This window comes from Harmonia axyridis, chromosome 6, assembly GCF_914767665.1.
Source record: "Harmonia axyridis chromosome 6, icHarAxyr1.1, whole genome shotgun sequence".
NCBI lineage: Eukaryota > Metazoa > Arthropoda > Insecta > Coleoptera > Coccinellidae > Harmonia > Harmonia axyridis.
In genome coordinates, this window is record NC_059506.1 from 34,942,620 (window position 1) to 34,956,643 (window position 14,024).

General features: G+C 33.9%; 1 protein-coding gene across 1 annotated transcript; it reads right to left on the reverse strand.

Moving 5' to 3' along the window:
- Positions 1-807: 807 nt before the first annotated feature.
- Positions 808-8,707, reverse strand: LOC123682284. Its single transcript, XM_045620831.1, has 3 exons — positions 8,547-8,707; positions 2,976-3,110; positions 808-1,159 (listed from the first exon to the last, which is right to left on the reverse strand). Exons 1-3 carry the CDS (start codon positions 8,596-8,598, stop codon positions 960-962), a joined length of 387 nt encoding a protein of 128 aa, XP_045476787.1. The 5' UTR covers positions 8,599-8,707; the 3' UTR covers positions 808-959.
- Positions 8,708-14,024: the final 5,317 nt, after the last annotated feature.

Sequence of the window (14,024 nt, forward strand, 5' to 3'; positions counted from 1 at the left end):
TCATCTGCATCGAATATGGTAATCAGTTTATTGCCATATTTTTTTGTTTCTCTCCCCACAATTGTCAATATTTGAATATAAATAAATGGAATGAGAAAATTTGCTCATTTGTATTTTATGGTGGATGCGCTAAAACCCTAAACTTGCCTAATTCAAATTGGTGGGATTTCTTCGCCGTCTTAAGAAGGTAGAAGGTGTCTTAGTGATCATTTCCTCAATGAAATGGAATATTTGTTCTTTGAATACTTTTTAGACATGCTGAACAACTTTGGTTGTATGTCTGTTGAGTCATCAAATCCTATTAACAAACCAAAAGTCTATAATTTCCAACAGAGATAAAATTTTGGTCTTTCTAGTTGGGATCTTGTTATTTTTTTAGCGCACAGTTCTCGAATAGAGCGCTTTATCATTTGGACACTCAATATTTTAGTATGAATTAGAAGAAGCTTTTGAAGGCTTGCACATCTTTTAACCTAAGGCATAATTGTTCAAAAACATTTTTATATGGAATCACAAGCAAATAGATATTATAGCTGCTGGATAAATAATTTTTTCCTGGAGTATTTTCTCCATAAACGAACAGGTTGGAAAATAATATATAGAATCATTAGTGCTTCCGCCATTTCCAAACAATATTATATAGGAAAGTGCTTCCAGCAAAAAATTGATAAATTGAAATCGTAGAAAACAACTCAGTCTTTATCTGCTTCATGGAAATAACATTGATTTGACAGATGAGCACACAATTTCATCCTGTGGGAAGACTTGATTCAGGTAAATTCAACGCAACAAAGAATAACAAAACAATTACTTAATATATAAATCTATTAACCCTATTTCAAATACATAAATAAGTAAACAGAAAAAGAAAGACATACAAATTTTGAAGCAGCTTCTGAAATGAAATTTATTGTGTACATTTGTAATTTTGTTACATATAGTTTAAAGAAACACTTAAATTAGTACAATCTTGTCGCCAAGAATGGAAGGACAACAGTGGCCACCGCCAAGAAGCTGAAGGTGACTGATCCTGCTGAATTACACAAGTCTGATGTGCAGGTTTCACAAGAGGTAGTTTTTTCTGTGGGGGCATCAACGCATTCGTATTTTTTGCCAGCTGGAATAAGGGCACACTTGCGTACCACTCTGGTTCCACCTGCTGTAAAAAAAAAACACAATTTTAAGTTTATTTCAATATACAGTTCTTCGAATATACAGGGTGTTCCAAAAACTTCTAGAATTTAATCTGACGAATTAGATTATATAATGCATACATGGAAAACTTATTCCATTGTTAGTCTGAATAATTCAAAAAATATACAAAATTATAAATATTTGTTGGTTTATTAAATATTAGATGTACAACTTTGCTCTCGTTTTTTCATACAATAAGCTTAGGTATTTGTAAACATAAAGCCATCGAAATATTTGTCGATTTTTGTCTGCATCTTAAAGTTATTCTCGATTAAACATGTCAGCTTACGAGCCAAATTCTCGTCATTTGCGAGATGTTTTAATTTTCTGCTTTAATATGAAGGAATCTGCGGTTGAGGATCATTGAATGCTCTCAAATACCTAAGGTTAGGCCACTATTAGTGAAATAAAGTGGCCAGCGTGGTTTCAAACGCTTCAAAAATGGCGATTTGAAGGCCTTACTTGATGAAGACTCTTGTCAAACGCAACAAGAATTAGCAGGATCATTCGCAGTGACGCAACAGGCCATTTCAAAACGCCTGAAAGTTATGGGAATGATTCAGAAACAAGGAACTTGGGTGCCATACGAGCTGAAGCCGAGAGATGTTGAACGGCGTTTGTTTGGTTGGGAACAGCTGCTTGCAAGACAAAGATGGAAGGGATTTCTGCATCGCATTGTGACTGGAGACGAAAAATGGGTTCATTACGATAATCTCAAGCCCAGAAAATCATGGGGATATCCCGGCCATGCTTCCACATCGATGGCCAAACCGAATATTCACGGTTCCAAGGTCATACTCAGTATTTGGTGGGACCAGCTCGGCGAAGTGTATTATGAGTTATTAAAACCGACTGAAACATTCACAGGCGATCGTTATCGAACACAATTAATTCGTTTGAGCCGAGCATTGAAAAACTGCCGCAACACAACGAGAGACATAATAAAGTGATTTTACAGCATGACAATGCTCGACCCCATGTTGCGAAAATGGTCAAGACATACTTGGAGACGTTGAAATAGGAAGTCCTACCCCACCTGCCGTATTCTTCAGACGTTGGTCTCTCGGACTATCACTTGTTTCGATCAGCGGCACACGGCCTGGCTGACCAGCACTTGCTGTCTTATGAATAAGTAAAAATTAGATCGATTCAAAAGATGACCAGTTTTTACATGGCGGGAACGCTGCCTGTAAGATGGGAGAAAGTAGTGGCCAGCGATGGACAATACTTTGAATCATAAATGTTTAACCAGTTTTTTTTTACAATAAAGCCTCGAATCTTGGAAAAAGCGGCTGAAGCGAAGTTGTACGCCTAATGCAATAATAATTTTTTATCCAATTATTTAGATTATTCAAAAAAGTATTACTAAAAAAAAATATTTCAAAAATTTGAAAAGATATCAAGAATTTGGGTAATATTCAAACTGAATAACTACTCTATGAGTTTTTCTTCCGAAGACATAATTAAATGACTTGAAAAATAATCAATATTTTGCAAGTGTTGTCGCCCAAGGAGATATCTGCTTTCAATCGATAAAATAAAGTTCAATGAACTGCGCTTATTGGAGAAAGCTGAATACAACTTGTACCCGACTTCAGCTGTATCTAATACTCCTATACACCCAAGAAACTCAGATTTTATGGGAATGAATTTATACAAATCATGTAAAAAAACTGTAGGGCTACGACCAAACTAATTAAAGAAGAATATACAATTTTTGATGTTCTATGGTACAAGTTCTATGGTGAAGAATTTGTATAGAAATGATTTCTTTTTCTTACCTTGGAGTTGGATTACTTGTTTCAGGCACGTTTTCTGGTTATCTGGTGTTGAATTTCCGCAGTCTTGAGTATTCCATTTGGACTTATCGTCTCCAGTGCACCCCAATGGACACTCGTAACATTTGATTGCCTCGGCTGAAATTTAAAAATTCTATGATTCTTTCATAGTCTAGGTAAAGGAGTTCAAGTATTTAAAGGAAACTTGAGGTATAAAATTGATAACGTCTAATGTCGAAATTTCCTCGTTCTCATAGTTTTAAGTTTTAACGATAGTTTCACAAGCTCAACGTGGCAACACTGCAGTTTATATTTAAACTGGCCTAAAATTAAATCGGAAAAATATTCCAGATACAAGATTGAAATCCAACCGCTGTTATAATGATTACGCCAAACAATGCTATAATTTTTTTTTGCATAAACCAGATTGGAAAGACTATTTTAATACCTACTTCCTTTTTTAGTGAGGAAGTTCCCAAAAGCTGGTTTTACAGCGATAAAACATGCAAGCCAGCAAAAGCAACAAGTTGGTTTTTCAATGATAACATTTTGACATTTATAAAATTCAAGATAGCTCAGGAAATACATAATTGTCAAATAGTCAATTGTAGATCGCATCGATAGAGTAATGAACATAGATAGAGGGAGTATAAGCAATTTTTACATGTTCCCAACATGGTTAGATTACGTTGTCGGATTGTGATATATTTTCAAATCCACAATTTTACTATATCGTTATGAATGTATATTATATTGAATGAAATATATTCATTTGAATGATTCCCGATTAAATATGCAAATTTGAACATTTGGAATCCGATATTTCCCTAATTGTCAAATTTATTATATGCAGAATATTTATTATTTTCTGCATCTACCTGCTGAAATCCAAGGTTTGACAACTTTTGTTCTTCTAATGTCATCGGTTGTTTCACGTCGTTTGGCGCGCTTGAAGTTTATTTTTTGAATTTCTGATATACTTATTTATTTCAAAATATTTTGAGTTAATATGAAACTTTGATTCACTATGGGACATGAGAAGTGCGTTCTTTGTGGAGAAACTCGCGAATTGAATGAAATATCGTATCACTGATATGTTTTCATTTCCGCGCGCTTCATGTCAAATTTGATAGTTTATGTTGGGGACAAAATATGCTTTCGAAAATGACATTATGCTGTCTCTATCTATGTTTATTACTCTGAGATCGCATCATAAACGTATTTGTCGTTTATTCATTTGAGAAATGGGCCTTCAAAAAAGTGCAAAACTGGTTCCTATAATATCACGAAAACCAAAACGTCTTTGGGGAATGAATTTTCGAAATTCCTACTGAACAGAAACTACTCCTTAGATCAAGAAACAACTTAGAAGACTACGATTTGATGTGAAGAAGAAAAATAGTTAACTTTATGAGTAATCTATTGTGATATATTTATTGAACACCACTGCACAGATGATTCAAGAAAACTCTTTTAAAGATTATGTTAGAATGATCGTTGAATGAACGTAAAAGCATAAAAGCTTTTTTTTTTTATCATAAAGTTTTAGGTTTTACGAAAACTAGATTGTTTAGGAATTTAAAGAGAACAAATGAAAACACAATAGTGAAGCTGGAATAATTCAAACTTATTATCACGTGATGATAAAGGAACTGAATCGGACGAACTATCGATTACGTCATTTTTTCGATAACATGTGTTATTTGCATTTACGTTCCTTTGTTTTTAGTGTTTTCCTATGAATTTCGACATTTTCTACAAGAAAATATGCTAGTTACTTTGTGAGTTTGAATAAATTCCTTTGGAAGGTTAATGACAACATAAAGCATTTTAAATAAAAATATACCTACTTAAGAATGTTATAGATGAAAATAATCTTCACAATATCATAAATTATTATTCAATAAGAAATGGAAAAAAAAAGTTGAATCATAATAAAACAAACTCTCAATTGCTCACATATCCAAATGACGTAACGGAAGCCATGTTGGAATTTTGATGGCCTCTTAAATTTCACTTTTTTATTTGAATCTTTATCTGAGAAAATTTTAAGCAAATAATAAACATTTTTATGTTTTCCAAACCAACACTGAATAATTTGGAAAGATTCAAGAAATGTTGTGAACTAATGAAATGAACTTTGAGCAGAAAATGGTCTTAAACGATTGGGTTGGTCACGATGAATTTCACATAAACTTAAACCTTGTTATTCAAGCACTTGAGAATTGATTGAAATAACATTTACTCATCAATAACAACATATTATTGTATTAGGTAATTGAATATAATTTGGAAACTCGTGTTTTTCAAGGTATAATTTTCTTGTTTAAAAAAATTGCATACTTTGCTGGGCTTAGTGAATTAGATGACAGTTGTCATTCAATTTTTATAGTAGGAAGGTTATGCATCACTTGAACGAATATTCGAGCGATGATTGTGCTTGGAAACGAAAAAAAGCATAACTAATTTTTGTAAATTAGGATGACGACGTAAAATAGATTTTTTCATGTTTAAATTCTAAATGTTAAATTAACAACTTACCGTCTATTTATTTAGAATGGTATTTCGTTAAACACACGGAATATTGGTTATTACTGAAACGAATGGTTTATAGTGTTCTATTTTTAAAGTTGCCTCTTTTAACTCGGTTGAACGTTTTTAATGATCAGTGAATGAAATGTTTTATTTCTTCAATTCTGACCGATATGGGTTCGAATGAATAATTCATTAATAAAATGAGTTCAAGGAATTAGTTAAATAATTATTGTTATAACAATTGGAACACTTGATCATTTTTCAGTTAACATTAAAATTTTTATAACGGGTGTTTTTTTTCGAGGTATATAACTTTAAGTTGGCATTACTGTTCAAGATGGCGATCGATTTAACAGCTGTCAAGTGATTTATTCTCAGTTTGGTTTGGCATTTCATCATGAATAGACTCACGCCTGAAAAACGCTTGCAAATAGTGCAATTTTATTTCGAAAATAATGGTTCTGTGCGGAATACGTATCACGCACTACGTCCATTTTATTTTGTTTAGCGATGAAGCGCACTTCTGGTTGAATGGCTATGTCAACAAACAAAACTGCCGCATTTGGAGTGAAGCTAATCCTCAAGTGTATGTCGAAACACTGTAACATCCAGAAAAACTGACTGTTTGGTGCGCTTTATGGGCTGGTGGAATCATTGGTCCGTACTTCTTCAAAAACGATGATGGCCAGAACGTTACAGTCAATGATGATTGGTATAGAGCCATGATTACTAACTTTTTCATTCCTGAATTGAACAACCATGATGTCCAGGAACTGTGGTTCCAACAAGACGACGCAACATGTCACACAGCTCGTGCCACAATCGATTTATTGAAAGACACGTTTGGTGACCGCCTAATTTCACGTTTTGAACCTGTGAATTGGCCTCCAAGATCTTGTGATTTAACACCTCTAGACTATTTTCTGTGGGGCCATGTAAAGTCATTGGTCTGTGCGGATAAGCCACAAACCGTTGACCTTTTGGAAGACACATTCGCCGTGTTATTGCCGATATACGGCCACAAATGTTGGAAAAAGTCATCGAAAATTGGACGTCCAGATTGGACTACATCCGAGCCAGCCGTGGCGGTCATATGCCAGAAATCATATTCAAAATGTAATGCCACAAGATTATCTTGCGGATAAATAAAATTCATGTCAATCGAATAATCCATCGTTGTTTTATTGCAATTTAAAGTTCTATAGCTCTAAAAAAAAACACCCTTTATATCGCATGAATCTTTCTTGAAAAATTTGAAATCATAAAGTAAAATTCGAAAAGACTTTTTTGATAATAAGTGTTATTCAGACTCTGTTCTATCAACAACTGCAGTCCACGAAAAAAATTTCTTATGAAGAAGTGAATATCTAGATTAAAGCCCATTTCGAAAGCAAAGACAAATCTCTACGAAAAAGGTATTGGAAAGTTATAGAAGCGTTGGAGTATATGAATCATTCTTGAAGGTGTTGATGAAAAAGTAGAATTCTTATTGGTTAGGTCTGAGACTTATCGAGTGAAATGTTTTTTATACCAAAATAATTGCTGCTAAATTACACATTTATACAGATACTTCACCAACACCAATCATTGGAAAACTCGTCAAAAATTGATTCTAGGTAAAAATTACAACAACGCAAATTGTTCTTTACCCCTAAGAAACCAGTGGCGCGTCGCTTGAGCTCAATACAGATACAGATATAAGATATAACACCGTCAATTTGAACAATTTGAACATTGAACAATTTTTAAAATGACGTACTTAATTATCATGAAATAACAAATGCAATTATTGCAAATATAGCCAAGGCCCAAGGTTATCAAGCAAATTATAAGGTGGGTAAACCGTATATAATTTAGTCTTAGGTAAAAACCTAAAATTCTTGGGCTAGAATGAATTAATTGTAAGATTGTTTAGAAAACCATCGATATTCGTATCTATTTTCAAATAATGATTCCGAAGTGTACGCCATTCATTTTATTGTGTTATTTTTAATAACCCAACTAGGTCATGTGGCTCCAAAGGCACGGTTCATCAACCAAAGTTCAAAACATGGCATTCAGTATAAGGCACACCCTACCAAATGAATTACTTTTATGGAAGTCTGTTGTAAGGGGAAAACCCCTCAGGCGTGGTTAAAATAATCACGTGATTGCCGAGTAGATAATGTACAACAGATAGAATAATAATAAGTTTCAATATGAAATACATTTCCTGTTGTTATTGCAGGCGGAAGCAGCTAACCACTGTATATACAGCATGCCAAATTTACTTGTTGGTTTATAATTTTCCTTATGTTGAAATGACATCTAATTGGGAAATGTTTCAATGATTACCAGATAAATGTTCATAGAAAATGCGATATGTTTATTTTTTCCGAAGCATTCTATGTATGTTGACGCAAAATTTCATCTCAATGTAGTGGATAATTTCTGAGATATCGAACTTTTAAATTTTTTTTTAATCTTCTGGTGGAACGTTCACAAAATTCTCTTTAAGTTTTTTTAGTTTCACTTCGATTAAATGAGTTGTTTTTGAGTTATTGGCAAAACAAAATTTCAATTGGCGCATCGTATTAATACGGCAGAACAGAATTTTTTTGCTATTAATGTTTTATCGGTGTGAAACTACTGTGCAAATCGACTAAAAGCAAAACAAAATTTTGAATTGGCACAAAGAACCGACTCAAAAGAAAAGAAATACTTGGAAACTATCAATTTTTCTAACCATACCTGTATAGTTCAGGTTTCTACGATAGTTTCGAAATGTTAAACCATAAAGTTGAGATGAATGTGGGATGTAGGCAACATGTATAATGAATTCAACGGTCATGGTTTATTTTTAAAACAACACGTCATCCGCCTAACCAGACGCTAAAGAGAAACACGATAATTTGAAGAAATTGCTCAAAAACGATGAAATGACTGAGATGCAATGATCGCCTTCAGAATGAAAAAAAAAAAAAATTGGAACGCATCACAAATTTCGTGTTTGTTATTTCACAGTGATGAAAATTTGAAGAAGAAAAATTCCACACTTACCGGTAACTGCCAACAGAGCCAAAACAGCGAAAGCACACAAGAATTTGGCCATTTTTGAATTAATTGTTGATTTTAAAATAGGAAAACTGCGTCTTCTTTTGATTCACAGTTACTACTTCGCTTAGTGTTCAAAACAGCTCGCTTGGAAGTCTGTTGTTCTGGTAGGGAGAAGGAGAACGAGGGGAATCGACGTGGGGGGAACCAGTGGCGGATCTAGCCCAACAAACCGATGATCAGAGCTCTCGTTTCCCAGACTCAGCGTTATTTCGTGACGTTGTAAAAGGCCAATTTGAAGGCCCCCGGTCTACCATAGTAAAACATATTTTTTTGGAAAATTCGATTTTATTATTCAACATAGATGCCTTCGAGGGCGATACAGCGATTATAGCGATCTTCCAACTTTTCGATACCATTTTTGTAGTACGATTTGTCTTTCGCTTCAATATAGGCCTCAGTTTCGGCGATTACTTCTTTATTGGCGCTAAATTCCTTTCCAGCGAGCATTCTTTTGAGGTCTGAGAACAGGAAAAAGCCGCTGGGGGCCAGATCTGGTGAATACGGGGGATGCAGAAGCAATTCGAAGCTCAATTCATGTTTTTTTGCCATTGTTCTCATTGATTTGGGACACCGCGCATTGTCTTGATGAAACAGCATCTTTTTTTCTTCAAATGGGTCATTTTTTAACGATTTCATCCTTCAAACGATCCAATATGCTACATAATAATCGTTGTCGATGGTCTGGCCCTTTTGGATGTAACCTATGAATATTATAGCTTGCGCATCCCAGAATACTGATGCCATAACCTTGCCAGCAGACTGTTGTGTTTTTCCTCGCTTTGGATTCGATTCATCGTGTGCAGTCCACTCAGCTGACTGTCGATTGGGCTCTGGAGTGAAATGATGGAGCCATGTTTCATCTATTGTTACATATCGCCGCAAAAATTCAGGTTTATTGCACTTAAACAGCTTCAAACAATGCTCAGAATCATTAACACGTTGTTGCTTTTGATCGATTGTGAACTCGCGCGGCACCCATTTTCACACAGCTTTTTCATGTACAAATATTCGTGAATGAAATGATGTAAACGTTTAGATGATATCTTCACAATGTATGCTTTCTCGATCAACTTCAAAATTACTTTATAAACTTTTTTGATTTTTTCGTCGGTGTCAACCTCTTTCGGGCTGCATTCGCTGTTTTCAGTGCTCATTTCACCACGTTTAAACTTAGCATACCAATCAATGATGGTTGATTTTCCTGGTGCAGACCCCGGAAACTCTTCATCAAGCCAAGATTCTGCTTCAATTGTATTTTTTCCTTTCAAAAAGCAATATTTTATCAGCACACGAAATCCTTTTGTTTTTATCTTTTTTCAAATAACAAAAATAGCTACACTCACAACGCAATATCTCACAAACTAATGATGGGACTGCTGTCAAATTTTGATACGTATCTTTTGAAGGTTGGTACTAACTAAAAATCATATGGATTTGATATTAGCACCACCATCTGTGCATCAGACCGGGGACTTTTCAATTGTAGTTTTTCAAAGTTTGAATTGACGATGGTTCCAAATTATGAGATTTGATACTCTAATGACGTCACTGATGACGTTCTGCCTGTTCACCCCTTAAAGTTATAATTCTAGGACGGAAAGGTCTAGACTCTAGATTCTTGAAATTTTCAGTGTAGGTTCGGATCTAGAATGCTGCGGTTGAGTACGTTAATGGGAAAAATTATTGTTTTCCTGATAACATAAATAAATTCAATATTCTTCCTGAATTATTGGCTGATTCAACATTTGTGCATAATTGATACGATTTGCCAGCAAAACTTACTATGAGTTCCTATAATCCTTAATTCTCAATGTCGACAGATATGTTACTTATTATGATGTCATTATTATTATTGATGAAATTTAGTAAATATTTTCCCTGCATATAGGTACAACTAAATATCAGTCTAGTCTCATCTTCTGTTACGAAAATAATTACTCAATTACTCTTAATAACTCGATTTGGAATTGTTGTTACAGCTTCTTTTACAAGAAAAATTTTAACTCGATCAGATCTGTTGTGACTGTAAATTTAGAATCTATTTTCGAAATTCAACTTAAATGTTAAATGGATCTGATAAGCGTCAACCTGAAATTTTGCATGAAGATTGAAATTGTTTTTCATTCGAGAGTTATCGTGTTTACAGACGGACTGACGAACGAACGGTCAGAATTGAATTTGATCACGGGTTTGTCATAGTGCGTTATATTTGTATTAATGTCTAATAATATCTTCGTACAAAATCAGGATAGATCCATAGTGTTCTACAACCTCTATGAGAAACTTTGTTAGGTGATAGTTGTGTTAATTCTAAACATTTTTTTCATATTCAACACCCTTTATATATATTCAATACCCTTTATATATATTCAATACCGACCTGTATATTCCCTATATGATCACAACAATATTTCTTTATGATTTGACAAATATATCTGTAATAATCGATATACCGAATAATGAACAAAATTCGATCTTTGAGATACATTCTGTATCAATATACCTACATTTTGAAAAATTACCAATCTGGTTTTCCCTAATAAGAACTCAGCAACATACTGACCTGCTTTTGTAGATTTTATCAAGTGAAACTCACTTGAAACTGGTGAAATCTAATTTACAACAATTGCTTGCTTACGTTACAATAATAATGAAATTACATATTCAACAAAATTTTATCTCGGTGAGTCGAGACTTGGATACTTCTTGGGTGTTTGAATTGATGCATTTTGGTATTTCAAAGTAGGTTGAATTACTTCAATTGAAGCTTACCTAGGCGATTAGTAGAGTAATAACTTTTGACTCAGCACAAGATGAATAAAGGTGTGAAAGCAAAATGTCACATCCTGAATTATGTAAGAACTTGGCGAATGTTTAGAGGTGACGTTACCTACTTCATAAGACATCGAGGATTGTACAGGGTGGTCCAGATTTTAGTGCAATAACTTTGACGTCGGTTAGAGCAACTCTTTACATGAGAAAAATTCTTATAAACATATATCCTTACAAGTTTCGTTTTTGAGATAGTATTGAAGGGTGTTTTTTTTGAAGCTATAGAACTTTAAATTGCAATAAAACAACGATGGATTATTCGAATGACATGAATTTTATTTATCCGCAAGATAATCTTGTGGCATTACATTTTAAATATGATTTCTGGCATATGACCGCCACGGCTGGCTCGGATGTAGTCCAATCTGGACGTCCAATTTTCGATGACTTTTTCCAACATTTGTGGCCGTATATCGGCAATTACACGGCGAATGTTGTCTTCCAAATGGTCAAGGGTTTGTGGCTTATCCGCATACTCCAATGACTTTACATAGCCCCACAGAAAGTAGTCTAGCGGTGTTAAATCGCAAGATCTTGGAGGCCAATTCACAGGTCCAAAACGTGAAATTAGGCGGTCATCAAACGTGTCTTTCAATAAATCAATTGTGGCACGAGCTGTGTGACATATTGCGCCGTCTTGTTGAAAACACAGCTCCTGGACATCATGGTTGTTCAATTCAGGAACGAAAAAGTTAGTAATCATGGCTCTATACCGATCACCATTGAATGTAACGTTCTGGCCATCATCGTTTTTGAAGAAGTACGGACCAATGATTCCACCAGCCCATAAAGCGCACCAAACAGTCAGTTTTTCTGGATGTAACGGTGTTTCGACATACACTTGAGGATTAGCTTCACTCCAAATGCGGCAGTTTTGTTTGTTGACGTAGCCATTCAACCAGAAGTGCGCTTCATCGCTAAACAAAATAAAATGGACGTAGTGCGCGATACGTATTCCGCACAGAACCATTATTTTCGAAATAAAATTGCACTATTTGCAAGCGTTGTTCAGGCGTGAGTCTATTCATAATGACTTGCCAAACCAAACTGAGAATAAATCACTCGACAGCTATTAAATCGGTCGCCATCTTGAACAGTAATGCCAACTTAAAGTTATATACGTCGAAAAATTAGCTATTGAAGTCTCGATAAATTAATTAGGTAATTGTCTCCACCAAAATTATCCAGTGGCGTAGATATAGAGGAGAGACAGTCCTTTTCTCATTGAAAATTTTAAAATCAATTAATTTTTGTAGATTTTCGTGGATAGTATTTGCTTTGTTCTCGATTTTCTCGAAAATGGTAAATTCTATGAAAATACTTCAAGAAAACTATTTTTGATGAAGCTGTTTTGATTTCAGAAATGAAACTATTTTTTAGAAAAAAGAGTGGTGTAGATTTTCAATAAGAATAGGATCATCCCTTATATCTTCGCCACTAGAAAAGTTTGGAAGGAGACACTTCAAGACATCAAGACTTCAATACCTAAAAATTAAAACAATGAATATAATAATACTAGAGTTATAGGTAAAACTGTTTTTTTTTTCAAACTTTAACACCCATTATCTCGAAAACGAAGCATGTTAGGATATGTGCTCATAGGAATTTTTTTTCATGAAAAGAGTTGTTCTATCCAATGCCAAAGTTATTTTCGAGTTTTGTCGTTTGTCACTTTTCACCTTGGAGTTTTTTCTCAAAAAAGTTACATAAATAAATCATTGTTTATGTTGGTACGAACATTTCAAAGAGAACTGATGCAATTTTAGCCCGTTGCTAAGTTTCAATTCAATCGATAAGTAGTTTTCTTACTTGGTTTATTTATCCAAAAACCTATTAATGCAAACGAGGTTTTGTTTTCAAATCCTATCCTTATCATTAATATACAATATTGGTTCTGATCTGGTTGAATCATAATGACCTCTGAAAGGAATCCTTTCGTAACTGATATATTCAGATTATATGAGTCAGATTATTGGTATTGCTTAGTTCGAAGAATACAAAGGAACTACGGAAAATATTGAAATCATAACGTTCACCTATCCAGATGCTGACCTGGTCCAACGCTGGCCGTTTCTCAACGAATCTTTTTGTTTTTCAATTTTTGATCATCTTTGTTCTATTATTATCAATGAGAAACCTTCGATATAATCTAGGGAAATAATTTTAAGAAATTTTCACGTTCCTAAATTCGTAGAAATCCTTTTTATATTGATAAAAGTGACAGAATGTTGAATTTTTTTATAATTCTTTTTTCCAAACCCTATATAACATGAAAATTTTATCTAATAGACACCAAACCTATTGTTTTCTTTTTGTGAAGAGGCTTTTTACAATGATTTGACAATTTGAGATATGAGGAAATTGTGAAAGAATTGCAGTGTTTTGTAATTAGGTATAATTTCCTTTTAATTGATGTATGTAGAAGTTTTATTGATTACTAGTTATTATATAGTTATTAAACATTTGAAGTTGTTACCTACTTACGAAATATTTTTTTACAGCGTACATTGGTATACAAGGTGATTCATAAAAAGATTCCTTTTTGAGTTTACTCGGAATCTATTGCTTTTTGGACTAAAATGAACATTA